The sequence below is a fragment of the Melanostigma gelatinosum genome (assembly GCF_949748355.1).
Source record: "Melanostigma gelatinosum genome assembly, chromosome: 18".
Classification (NCBI taxonomy): domain Eukaryota; kingdom Metazoa; phylum Chordata; class Actinopteri; order Perciformes; family Zoarcidae; genus Melanostigma; species Melanostigma gelatinosum.
Window position 1 is genome coordinate 13,630,667 of NC_136651.1, and position 13,423 is coordinate 13,644,089.

The window sequence follows — 13,423 nt, forward strand, 5'->3', positions numbered from 1 at the left end:
ATATATAACTATCTAATTTATATAGCTTTCCCTGAACCAGGCATATGGCTGACTTTTCCAAATCTCAGGTGTGTATAGCAGCTTGGATCAGACAAAGTTTGGGAAACGAAACCTCTTCGGGTAAATCCCTTGCCTTCACAGTGTCAACAACAGGGCTTTTATCAACTTGGTAAAAGGTCCTGTAACACATCTTCTTCATTCTGTGCTAAGTGAAACACTGGCAGGCTAATCAACACTTTACAACAGCTTAAAACGAACCAAAGACATGAAAAAACGCAATCAAAAATCTCCTCCATTCTTTTATATGCTCATCACGTTCAAACACTTCTCCTTCTGGGGAGATCATTCTGCTGAATCAGATGTTTTGAGGAGAATCTCAGGAGAAAAGGTCACACTCTTATGGTAATGCACTGGTGTATGATCACACACTCATTCATCGTTCACATCTTACTGTAGCACTAAAACGTAGAGTGGCCCAGCTGCAAATTACGACGCTGGTGCTAAATGCAAATCCTCACACTTTATCATTTTACCCCACTGCTGCAGTTATTGAGTGAATATAATGGGCGTCAGAATGCGCTGCACGATTGTGAATGCAATACCTTGCAAAAATGAAATGTGATCATGGTCCGTCTCCCTACTTGAACGGTTGACAGTTGACCTGGATGTGACCCACTTGCAAGCCATAGATTGTGTTGCTATGTTTGGCAGAGGAGTTTCAAAAAGGGGAAGCACCAGCGAGCATTTGGAATGCTGACACTGGAAGGGCAAGATTTCCAGTCTCTGAAGACATTCCATGTTTTCTCTTGCGTCATACGCTTTGTGACACACAATACAAGATGTATGGGAACAGTGGGTCCAGCAATTACCTATTCTTCACAATCTGGGCCCTCACATGGCTGTGGATGAATGGCTGCTTGCATTTAACACCATGTATACCAAACACACCGGACAAATTTGGTATCAAAATAAAGGAAGCGTGTAATGCACAATCCAGCAGCTAAATGCAATTCATCGCACCGTGTCATTTTATTACACTCCTGCAAATATTGATTGTATATATTGTTCGAATAGGCTGCTTACTTGTTCATGCATCCACCTTCGTAGATGTGAATTCCAAATAGACGTTGCTGGACTGTGACCAAAACATGTGCATGATGGGAGAGAAGTACATTCTACCACAACAAAGACAACGTCGAAAGAAAAGGCTGAATCACATACGTGAACAGCACCGTGGAGAGAGAGGGTGCAAGGGGTGGGAAGGAGAGTGAGGGCTGTTGGGTGGAGACGACCCAGGATTTGGAATGCGGCCGGCAGCTGTTTTCAGCAAAATTGCTCTGAAAACTCACTTTCCTTGCCAACTCTTGACAGCACAAAGACAAGGTTAGCAAGTAGCTCACAATGCCTAATTCTTCTTTTGCTCTATATGCCTGGAATATGAAGGCATACACTGGGAAACACCAAGGGCAAGCACCTGCAGAGAATTAGGGCATCAGTGTTGCACTAGACGTGGTTGACACACTGAATGATCATATACACAATTGTTGGGGACAATACAAAAATCAAGGAAGAGTTTCTCGATGAAGCTATAAAAACACCGAAAATATTTTTCTTTCAGGTCAGTCAGTGAGATTTAATGACAATTTGTGCATTTTCCATACTCGCGTAATAGGTATTCGCTATGTATGGTGGTAGGGGTTGCCATATCAACTTAAAAAGGTATACGTCAGTGTTGTGTTCACAGCATGTTTCCAGACCAGGTTTAAATCGCCAAAGGCTTTGCTAACCATAAAAAAAAGGTGGAGACTAAAAGATGCCTGGGATTCATAAATAAGTGCATTAAAATTTTTAAAACAAGACAAAATGGTTAACTGTGATCTAAGTCTGTGTGATTTGTAGAAAATAGCTGAAAACATAAGTAAACCCCTTTAACGCTATCAAAATCATTTTCCAGTGTTGTTTATGCTGCCAAATAATGTGTTTATTTTATAAGCAGCCATGGAGCAATGGTATTCCACGTTGCTGAAACAATCCTTTTTATGTTGCAGGAACATCATCAACATCATAAAATCATCAATCATTGACAACAACATGCATTCTCAGAGTTTGTGGTCATTGCATTTGATTTTGCAATTGTGACTAAAGTATCCACATGATTCCTTACCTTGACAAGTACTCCCCTGAGCTGCTGTTGCTCTTTAGTATATCCATACAGTTAGTAGTCCCAGGTATGAGTGCTAGAGCAGGATTCTCTTTGGCTGCACTGCCCACAGCCCGCGCGATTAGCTCCAATGAGTCGTGTACGAAGTGATCCAGAGAAGGGGCCTCCATGACCCCATGTGCCAGCAGCCCCAGTGGCAGCCCTTCTGTTCTCAGCTCGGCCACATTTTGGCTGTCCCCCAACACCCAGCGAAACTCTGGGAGCGTCATCCGACTGGCCAGCGTCCACAGACGCCGCACTTCGCGGATCTCGCACCCAAATGTCACCACACTCTTTGTGGATGAAGGCTCTCTCAAGGCCTCCAGCTGCCGCATGAGAGCTTGTTGCTGGTCTAATTTGGAGGAGGAAGTGGACGAAGAAGCAGAGGATGAGGCAGCGGGGGAGAAATAAGGCAAAGACGATGAAGACGCCTCAGCTCCTGTAGCCACATCTGATGCCACTCCTGAGTTTAATGATGAAGATGAGACCGATGACAAGGTTGAAGCGGTAGTTGTCAGATTGACAAGAGTGCCCAAGTTCAAATGAGTGCTGTTGTTGATGAGGAGCAGGAAGTCGCTAATGTCCCAATCCTGACAGAGCAAAATACTGATGTCCCACCAGCCGTTCATCATCAGCAGGGTAGAGAGGAGCCGGGATGGTGGGGCCTCCACGGTCCGCATCGCCAGTTGGAAATGGAGAGGATTCTGTGGGGAGATTGAAAAAGGGTAAAGGGTGAATGGGCAAGTGATTTGGGAAAGGGAAAAACGTACAAGGGGAGAGAGTGAGTAACATTTAAGAAATGGAAAAAAGAAGAGATATCAGGCATATTGGATTGGAGAGATGGGATACAGACGAGGGGCCGTTGTAAAAATAAACAGGAAGAAATAAAGGGAATGGAAATGTAAGGGTGATGGACGAGATTAACACGTAGTGATGGGGAGGACAAAGGATTGGTGAGGGTCAGTTGGATTTCATAGAGGGCAGAGAGATAGGGGAAAGACATTATAGGATGTTTTTTGGAATAAAGGGTAGATTGCGAGAAAGGAGAAAGATACAAATGAAATGGAGAAAAGGCAAAACAAGGACAATGGAAGGATGGTGCAGGAGAAGGTTCGGTGCAACATTAAGGAAGATGGGGAGGGGGGGGATTTTATGGGGCACCAGGAAAGAGTAACAGATTTAGTAGAGCGGAGGATAGAAGAAAAAAGGTAAAGAAAGAAAGACAGAAAGGTCATAAATCCAACAGCAGTTACTTTCTGTCTAAGAATTCAATTTTCTCCTTGAGAACAAATACATTCAGCGGGATACAATGGATTTCAACCTCCACTTACCTGCTCCCATGAATATCATGATTCACATCATAAGAAATACAAAACATCTATCTCAAGAGTATTTGAAGAAAGTTGAAGAAACTCAATTTGATTATGCTCTGTTTCTTTTCAAAATATATTTCTGTAGTATCTTCACCAAATATAGAGATTAGTATTTTTTTCATTATTGGGTTCCTGAAATAAAAATGGATCCCAACTATAGTTTGTATTACGTAAGAGGCTGAGTGCTTGCTTGTCTTGTAGTTTGGGAAATGGGCTTTCTGTCACTATTGTTATAAATTGGCCGGCTCAGGCTTCAGAAGAGAACAACTATAGATCCCTTTTAAGGACCATACAGGCAGAATTACATCAAATTATTTTCTCTACATTGCAGCTGAACATTTTCCACACTATGTAACCTTTATAGATTGATTTCCCACCTTCCAGGCTAGAGTTGATTTAATTTAATTTCAGTATGTTGAATCACTTTGGAGAATTTGCTTGAGATAGATAATCCTTCAGGAAAAATTCCATTACCTTCATTCAGTGTGCTGTGCATAAGGCTGTAAAACAGCCTTATGCACAGCACACTGACTGTAATCCTGCGGGCTTAATAATAATCATCATCTTCTTGTTCTCTATCTTCCGTACAAAAGTTTGCAGCGCTTCTCGTCCCACAGCGTTGTCAACACCAGCGCAAAAAATACATCAAAACGTGTGGCCTGATCGGGAATGGTGAATGAGCGATATCTCTGATCATTTCCAAAGGTATTTATGTCAAACAAAGGTATGTATCTCAAATACAGAGGTATGTACCAAAGGTATGTATCTCAAACAAAGGTATATATCTCAAATACAGAGGTATGTACCAAAGGTATGTATCTCAAACAAAGGTATCAAATACAGAAATGATGGGAGCGATAGCCAATCAGGTATGTATCTCAAACAAAGGTATGTGTCTCAAATACAGAGCTATGGAACCAAAGGTATGTATCTCAAACAAAGGTATATATATCTCAAATACAGAAATGATTGGAGTCATAGCAATACAATTGAGATGTATCTCAAATACAAAGGTGCAATAGCTCCCGTCATTTCCAAAGGTATGTCATTTGCCCCAATCACCATGGTAAACTGTGACACACATGCACGGGCTGTCAATGTGTTTCTATGAGGCAATAGCTCCTCAAGTTCCATCACAAATACAAGAATCAAACCAAGAGCATAAGTCTATCATATGATAACTTTTGAAGAGTTTTTATTCATTTTTTGACTGTCCTCCTAGGAATGTCCAGCAACGCAAGCGATCAGTGCGCCTGCGCAAGCCCCTGCAGTGCAAAACCTGTTGTTTAACCAAAAATATTGCAATGAATTGCTGTAAATTGACTGTGGATTCACAACTGTATCTTACAGTATTTCATAAAAACTGTAACATAGAGTTGAATGTTCATCCTTTCGATGCAAATTAACAGGTAATGCCGTCGGTTAACTATAGCGGCAAATTACAGCATACTTCTGTGAAGTGGTGGAAATACCCTTCTCTGAGTTCACTGAGTCACTATCCACTATACATTGTAATGTTGATTGTTAAAGAAGCCCAGTCATGTGGCTGTAAGCTCCTAAGGTGCTGCTCCCTCCGGACTCGCCTGGTTGACGCGCTCGCTGCAGGCTAAACTACCTGTGAGGTGTGGTGCATTCGACACATCACAGAGACCTTTGTATGATGATCTGTAGCTCATTTATTCTCGTCGTGGAAACAATTTACACGAAAGCTACTCTTTCCCACAATGCAGTAAATGTGTAGCGTATGTGTGGTCAACACTGTTTGCCCTTCCGGGGTCAAACACCTGACGAACACAGCAATTTAGGGACTTATATACCTGAGCCCAGGACAGGAAATACAGCACCACCCAATGTACAAACAAAGAAATACAGTGGTATTTACAATCTCATATTTGGCGCTAACATTGATTGTGGGCTAATATTTCTGCTTTGATGATTGAGTAATAAAAAATTGTTCTAACTGCTCACAGCCCACTAATAATTTTTAAATGACAAGACGTGATCAAATGTTACTGAACGTGACTTCGAACAGCACAGCTTCTGTAGTCATCCTGAGCACGGCCATGTGGGAATTTTGGACGCAGATTCATCAGGTGTCCAGAAACAATTGTTAAATACACCTGACTAAACCAAGGCAAGTACTTATTTTCATAGCTCACTTAAATAAACTAAAAATGCTTTCTGAAAGGTTGGACATTTTATTCTGAAAAATATCGTATGCTATATAGACATTGTTGACAGTAATACAATATGATAAATATGTATGATTTGTAACTAACAGGCTGCAGGCAAAACCAACGAATGGGTCCACTGGCTCCCTCAGTGCCATTATGATCAGACCAGTACAAACCTACTGCACTCTACACAGGCAGTGCATTGCACTTACAGGATTATAGTGAGCCAGAATATCAGAGCTGATGCATTTAAAAGTTGACACAGTCACCCCTGTAACACTGGGCTGCCAGATCTGATTCAGTGTACCTTGGCATATACTGTACCCAACATACCAGTCACCCAGGCAATCAATATGTCTTGCACTCACACACGCAGAACTACACACACTCAAAAACACCCTCAGCGTCTCTGTTTAATTGACTTTACAACTTTTCCACAAGCTTTGCACTAAAAACACATTAGATTAATCTATTGGTTAATTTCACTCATTTCATTAATCACATCACCCAATGGGCATGCAAATAAGGTAAGCATTGTTCCTCCACTTATAGCATGTACATAGAAGTGTTATTGCTGCAACAAAAGCACCAACAGAAGCACTATGTTTTATTTCAGTTCTAGAAGTCTGGTTTCAGGGAAATTAATGGTAATTCAGCCCACAGGGCATCATACTCTCACCTCCTCTCATCCCTAAGGAGGATTGGAGGGTTTATTGTCAGTTGTGACACGTCTGCACCGTGAATACCATAAATCTGCAACCCCCTCTATGTTCCTCATGTAAATAAACAGGCAGGAATTTGCCCGGATGTGCGGCTGCCTGCTCTCCTACATGAATACAGAGATCTGCTGCTTTTAACGAACTGGGAAATCCCAGCTTTGTTGTCACTCTGCTCTCTTTCGTCACTCTTCTCTCTTCAGAAATCTGTTTTTTTTTGTTGAAACATACATTTGCTGTTATTTGTTTATGTGAAGAAACTCGCAAGCCTTGCTTTTTGGTAAAACTGCAGGGACTGGCAAAATCTCGAGCCAGTGGACAAATCAAATAAACTATGGCCTGGTATTGATATTTCCTTGATTCGATGATTCATTGTGGGGAAAGTGTGAAAACTGATTCTTGGTTTCTGGGACTGTTTTTTTTTTTTTTAACAAGATCACAGAAGTTAACAAATACTAAATTGTCCCGTCTTGCAATAATTTCAACAACGTGTTGTTTTAGCAGAAAACAATATGTTGCAACTGTGTTTTAACAGTTGCAACATGGCTCTTAGCCTTTCATCCTACTGGCCTCCTTGTGTCACTGCCAGCGTTATTTATGATGGAACAATGACAACCTCCACTAACTCTCCTCACCAAATCATTCATCTTCCCAGATAGATTGTGAGGATATAACGACTCCAATATCCTGATCAGCATAATCTACAAATTAATTTACCTGCATCTAATTGAAAAGACAATCTCAGGCTCACATGGGTGTGATATTTACTTTATTTTCTCAGTAAAAGTATGCATTCCAAAAACCATGTCTGAGTTATGTCTGCTAAAAACACGATTCTAATGTAGTTTCTGATTACAACTGTTAAAACCAACGCAGCCATGTACAGCACCACTAAACACAGCCCTAATAATTGCCAAACCATATCATCAACACTCATTCCACATGTGTCATAATATGCCAGGCTCCTGGGTTATCTTTTCCTTTGTTTCACGTTTTGCTCGTTCTTGGTAAATTTCTCACTGTTTTATTTTAATACTCACCTCTTTTGTTGCAGACAACCTCGATTCATGCCTTTGAGTTCTTACCTGCGTGATTGTCTGCCCCACCCCGATTGTTCTCGCCTGTCTCCCGTTAGCCCTGCTGTCACCTGTCCCTCGTCATTGTTCTTCCTTCCCTGTAATATTTAATCTCTTTGTCTCTTGCCAGTTTGTCTTTGCACTTCCTTGTCAAGCTTTTCAGCCGTCTTTCCTTGTGTATTCCTCGTGGTAATTAGACCTTGCTTTTTATGTTTTCGAGTCTGCCTTAGCGTGGGGATTTTTGGATACCTCTGCTTTATTCTGGACTGATCTTCGGTCTACTGCACCCTTGCTTCTCAAATACCTTTCTGTTTGAGCACTGCGTTTACGTCCACTCTGTGTTTTTAGTTTTACCAATGTCAAACCATTCTGCACATATGCCCTTCGACATAATGGGAACATCTGCAACATTTTTCTGCAACATCTGCAACATTTTTATTTTTAATGCAAAGAGCATACGTTTGTACATAATTCGATTAGGCAGCAACCAACATTTGCCCATATGCTTCAAGTTGTCAATGAAGATGCTGTATCTTAATTTCACGAAAGCTCTAGGGTTATGGGCCAGCATGGCATGGATTTCCACTTGAAAACTAGGTCCTCTTATCAGAGACAACTGGTCTTTCCCAGGGAGTTTCTCAGTCCCAGCTCTTTTAATATGCAAAATTCTCAACCCGTTGCTGCTTCCAAAGCCTCTCACCACCTACTCCCAACCCACCTAGTCCCTTTGCGCTGAGCTGCACTTTATATTTTGTTCTATAAGCTCCATATTCTCATGCGAACTCGTCATTTCGACACTTGCATAACATAATGTTCAATATATTAGAAACTTTTTAACAGTGAACTTTGTTGAACCTAAAGCTTAAGGAGCAGAACACAAGGCAATGGCAAGACAATGCCACCAAACAAACACCAATGAGGTCCTCTCAAGACATTCAAATGGTTTTCCCAATTTCAAAACCGTTTCAGAGAAATTGCTGTCATTGGGTATTGAAGATTGGGTATTCATGGCAAAACTAGATTGATTCAGAAAGGGATTAAAGCCATCTCTCCAAAAGTCACACACGAGTTCTGAACAATCTGTCTGTTTGCTTATTTATTGCCAAGTACATTTTTATCCAACCATACGTCTATTTATCCATCAAATAATCAATCGGTATCTGTTGGTTTGTGTGCTATATCTATACTGCTATTTCGCTTCTAAAAACCAGTTTGAACTTTAAACACCTGCTTATGCTAACAGCGTAAAGCTTCCTTGTGCACAGAGCAGGGAATTAGATAATACCCTGGAAACACACACACATACACATTCGAACCATTAGTTAGACTGAAGGGTTCTGGGACACTTGCCACCTACTGAGCTAAAGTAATGTGTGTGTGTGTGTGTATTTGTGCTGAAGAAAAAAAGAAAAAAACAATGATGCTCTTTACCCCTCCCAGGAAGGTTGTGCTTGGAAAGTAAACACACACACACACACACACACACACACACACACACACACACACACACACACACACACACACACACTCTTACTGGTCATTGATATGCAATAACTGCCCTGTTGATGCCACCTAATTAAATAGGTTTACGGTGTAAAGTTACATTAAATCATTGTGTTTGACTGTCTGGTTGTAATTGTGAGAGATTTTTACCTGCACACACAAACAAATACACCCCCTCACAGACACATGCACACACACACACACTCGGCAGGTGTCTATTCCAGAGAAAGCTTATTGATCAACCATCCCAGTGATTAATTTAGAGTGGTTACACTTTCAGCTAATTTTCTCTCACTCTCATTCCAGCTGCGAACTCTACAGATAATCATCAATTTGAGTATTTGGCACAATAGCTTCACGAACTGTCGTGGTTGATTTCAATCAAACATGAAGGCGATCCTTTCCCGAACCGAAACCAGAGTTGCTGAACATTAAATCCATAAGGTGGAAAGAGCGGAACATGTTATGTCATTTTGGAACAGTTACATACTTTTGGTAGGCACTTTTGCCTACAAACTCCACATATCTCAAAAATGTTGCAGCTTTGTTTACACACCAAAATCATTCTAAGATGAAAGCTCAATCAATTATTTCTCAGTTTGAGTTGATGATTTTGGGTGGATGAGAGGTTTTAAACAAGCAACTTCTGCAGCTGCTACATGGTGCGATAACATATGCGTAGGATGCAGCACTTGTATATTTTAATGCACAAGGTCTTATAATGATGTTTTCCTGCCAATTGGGTATATTGTTTGGTAAAAAGAACTGTACATACATAATCTTGCTGAGGAATTCATTGAGATATCAGGTAGAGAAGAGTAATGCTGATTTTATTGTAAAAGCAGTGAAATGCCTTCAACACTTCAGCAGTGTGGGACATCTGACGTAGCCAGCTGATCTGATCGCATCTCAACATGATGCATGATTATGACATTCTGAAAATGATTTATGAATTAATAAAGGGATTATCATTGCTTTTTTTGTAAGGTAACGAAGCAGAGCAATGCTGTAGATGTCTGTCTGTCTGTCTGTCTGTCTGTCTGTCTCTCTCTGTGTGGTGATGAATTTCTGCTGAATTCCAGCAAAGTCTTTGTTTGTGCATTCATACCTCAGGGCATGTGCTGCTGGGTGCACGCAGCCTTCAATCATGTTTTTTGTTTTTTTACTGGAAACCTTATTCATGAAATAAGAAAGAATGCACTCTCCTCATTTTCTGAAAAGACACCCCCTCTGCTTTTTCTTATTTCAGCACCATAGACAGAGCCTGCTGTGCTCTCCCTCTCCAAGCTCGTTAATTTGGTCTCAGTTTTCAGAAACTGCAGCTTTTGTCAGACTCACGAATTATGCTTCATGTGGAGATCAAGAACATTGGTTTATATCGCAAGTTGGGTCAACAATTTCACTTCATGCTGGCCATTTTACCAAGAGAGGTGAAATCAATACTGAACAAGAAAAGAGAAGAAAATGTGATGAAACAATACATATTACACAGGAGGAGGAGGAGCAGAGGAAAAAGACCAGCAGCAGGAGGAGGAAGTGTTTCTCTCTGGGTAGACGTGGGACACATAAATCCACATTTACTCACGTCTTAAAACTGACATAAAGGTATAAATCAAACTGCTTTGTGCTCATATAGGTTATTGGACGCCACTGACTTGTCCCAGTCAATGCGTTATTTTACATAACATCTGCAACAGCCACCGCAGCTGTATGCCGAAGTGCAGTAATCAACAGTTAACAGCAGTTGAGATGTAATGTAGGAATAACTTTTTTTTTACCTCACTGTTGCGCGTAAACTCCCTGTGCACAACGCTGACTACTGGCACCCGAAGCGCAAGCGAGATGAACTCCAATTTGACGAACTCGTCCCGGTTCCGTGGAAAGGAGATCATGGCGGAAACCCCCTGCACCACCACGGTGTGACACACGCTCTCCACGAAGGACAGCGGGTCTTCGCTCTCGGGGCTGCCCGCAGATGAGGTGGAGAACGCGGGCAGCTCCCCGAGTCCGGACCCAACGGCCATGACAAGCTCCAAGGATAAATTGTATGGCAGCAGCCCGACCCGGTTGAGAGCCTCGACCGCGAGCAGGACCGAGTCTCGGGGTGCGAACACGCGGTTCTCCCTCGAGGTGTTCTCCTCCCGCTGCCGTGCCTGGCTCTTACTCCTGCTGGCTCCCCGCTGGTTGTTACCGGTGCCTCTGGTCCTGAGGCTTCCGTATCCAGGCGCGCCGGCACTTGTTTTAACCTGCTTTTCCAACTTCACCCGCTCCCCGCTCCCAATAAAACCTCGATCGTTGTCCCAGTCCTCAGAACCGCTGCCGGTGGAGGTGGAGAGCAAGCGAGGCTGAACGTGCAGAGCCCCGACCCGAACCGTGTGGCCGATCCGTTTCAGCACCTGGCACGGCTGAGGGTGAGAGTGAGCGCACGGCGGGAGAAAGACTAGAGCGAACAGCAGTAAACATAAGACCCCGGTGCCTGCTCGAGCTGCCGGGCCATTCGTCATCATCATCATCATCATCATCATCACCGTCTTCATCATCAGCGCTCCACAGCTGCACCGGATTCCCCGTCCAACCACAGAATGGCGGAACACCGGGGCCGCTCCGTTGGTCCCCCTCCTGGCCCCCTGAGTGTGGCCCTCGTGCGGCGCTCAGACCCGCCTCTGCAGCCCCAACTCCGGATCCAGCTCGCGGCAAAGTTGTGCGTTTCTCCACGGACACAGACAACAGGCTGCTGAGGCGCGCGATCAGGCACGAGCCGCGCACAAGCAAAAAATGATCCCCAAAAGTGCTTTTTTTCATCTCAAAAGATTTTCATCATTTAAGCTTTTTGATGACTGAACTGGTCGCTGAATCAAACGGTAACATTTCCACATATTCCAGTGGCAGATAAGATAAGCCAAGAGGAAGAGATGTCGAAAAGCAAGGTTAATGCGCATTAAACGCATTCCAAAACAGTGGAATCCAACACTGGAGACATCTGATGGCTTGATGTCTTCGAAGGAAAATTATCCCATTATCATCCAGAGCGCAGGAGCGACATTCACTTCGTCCCGGTACTCGAGATGAAAAAAAAGAAAAAAAGAGCTTTTTTTTCGGCCCTTGTTTCAGTAAACACCCTAAAAGCTTTCCAGAGCGCACGCGCTGCTTGGCTCGAGTCAACCTCTGTACCAACACTTGTACCGGCGAGACCTCCGGCACGAGACCGCGGACTTAACTGCGCACGTTCCCATGGGATTTTAACCCCGTACTCCCTTTACCCCCACCCCATCCCCTTCAACAGTGTCCGGGAGATTATGAATAAATTAAGGAATGAATGGATGGGAGGATGCATGGATGGACAGACATCTGTTTCAGTCTCAACATATGCTTACCAATCTAACATTTATAAGGTAATACGGGTACTATGTATCCAGCACCTGTATTGCCTCATGGCGTTGCACGTGTGGTTGATTTTCTGTTTATAAAAGTCTGCAGCTCTAATGTTCAGCCAATAACAAGGTGTTTGAAAGCAGTGTCAATCTCACATGTTAAAACTGTGTTTTTAAACACATGCGCCCAGATTTTCTCGCAGCATGTTATCCTGCAAATGCCAAAATGTCTACACCGTTGCTGTTTTAAAACTCAACATCACAGTTTGGTCCTAAAGAGTGTGCATGTGTATATATAGCTCATCTTTTTAAAACCACGATCCAAACATGTCAAGAAAACATTTACATGGTGCAACACATTGATTAGAGATGATGTAGTATATAGCCTTTGTGAGACTTTATTGTATATTTGGCCCGCAGTGTCTGTGTGTGCTCGCACACGTGTTTAGCCACTTTAAACAAAACCAGACAGCCAATTGCTCTTAATACGATTGTTTTATTTAATGATATATAAGGACACCCAATTAGATCATTAACAGCTGCTGAGTGATCGAATGTTCAACTGATCTGCCTCTTGTTGCTATACAGGTCAGTGGTCACCATTGACCCAATCAGAAGCCTCCGTTTAAATAGCGACCCCGATTAATGATTGGTTAATGGTCTGATATAGATTAATGATTGTCTGATGGTCTGTCTTGAAATGAGAGGCACGCCTACCAGGATATTGGAAGATCAATGACCCGGATCGATCGGATACTGCATGACCTCAAAAGACGGGGCTGGAAAGAAAAGGGAGCGAGACAGAGAGGAGAGATTTTGACAGGGGAAGAAGAGGAGATTACCAGAGGGAGATAAAGAGGAGGAGAGAGGAGCATATATGGAAATGGAAATGGGGGGATTGAAAGGAGGGGAGAAGATGGAGAGTGAGGAGAGGAGACAGAGGAGCAGATGTGGAGGGGAAGGGAAGATGTTAAGATGGGAGAAGAACAGGTGAAGAAGTGATTCAAGAG

General features: G+C 42.8%; 1 protein-coding gene across 1 annotated transcript in view; it reads right to left on the minus strand.

Annotated features, from left to right (window-relative positions):
• Positions 1-11,582, minus strand: part of grin3a (glutamate receptor, ionotropic, N-methyl-D-aspartate 3A) — a gene marked incomplete at both ends in the record, with an annotated part of 38,545 nt that extends 26,963 nt beyond the window's left edge. Inside the window, 2 exons of the mRNA XM_079289255.1 lie at positions 2,165-2,904; positions 10,821-11,582. Of these exons, the coding sequence (XP_079145381.1) occupies positions 2,165-2,904; positions 10,821-11,582 (1,502 nt within the window). The remainder of the gene's footprint in view (positions 1-2,164; positions 2,905-10,820) is intronic.
• Between the last annotated feature and the right edge of the window lie 1,841 nt (positions 11,583-13,423).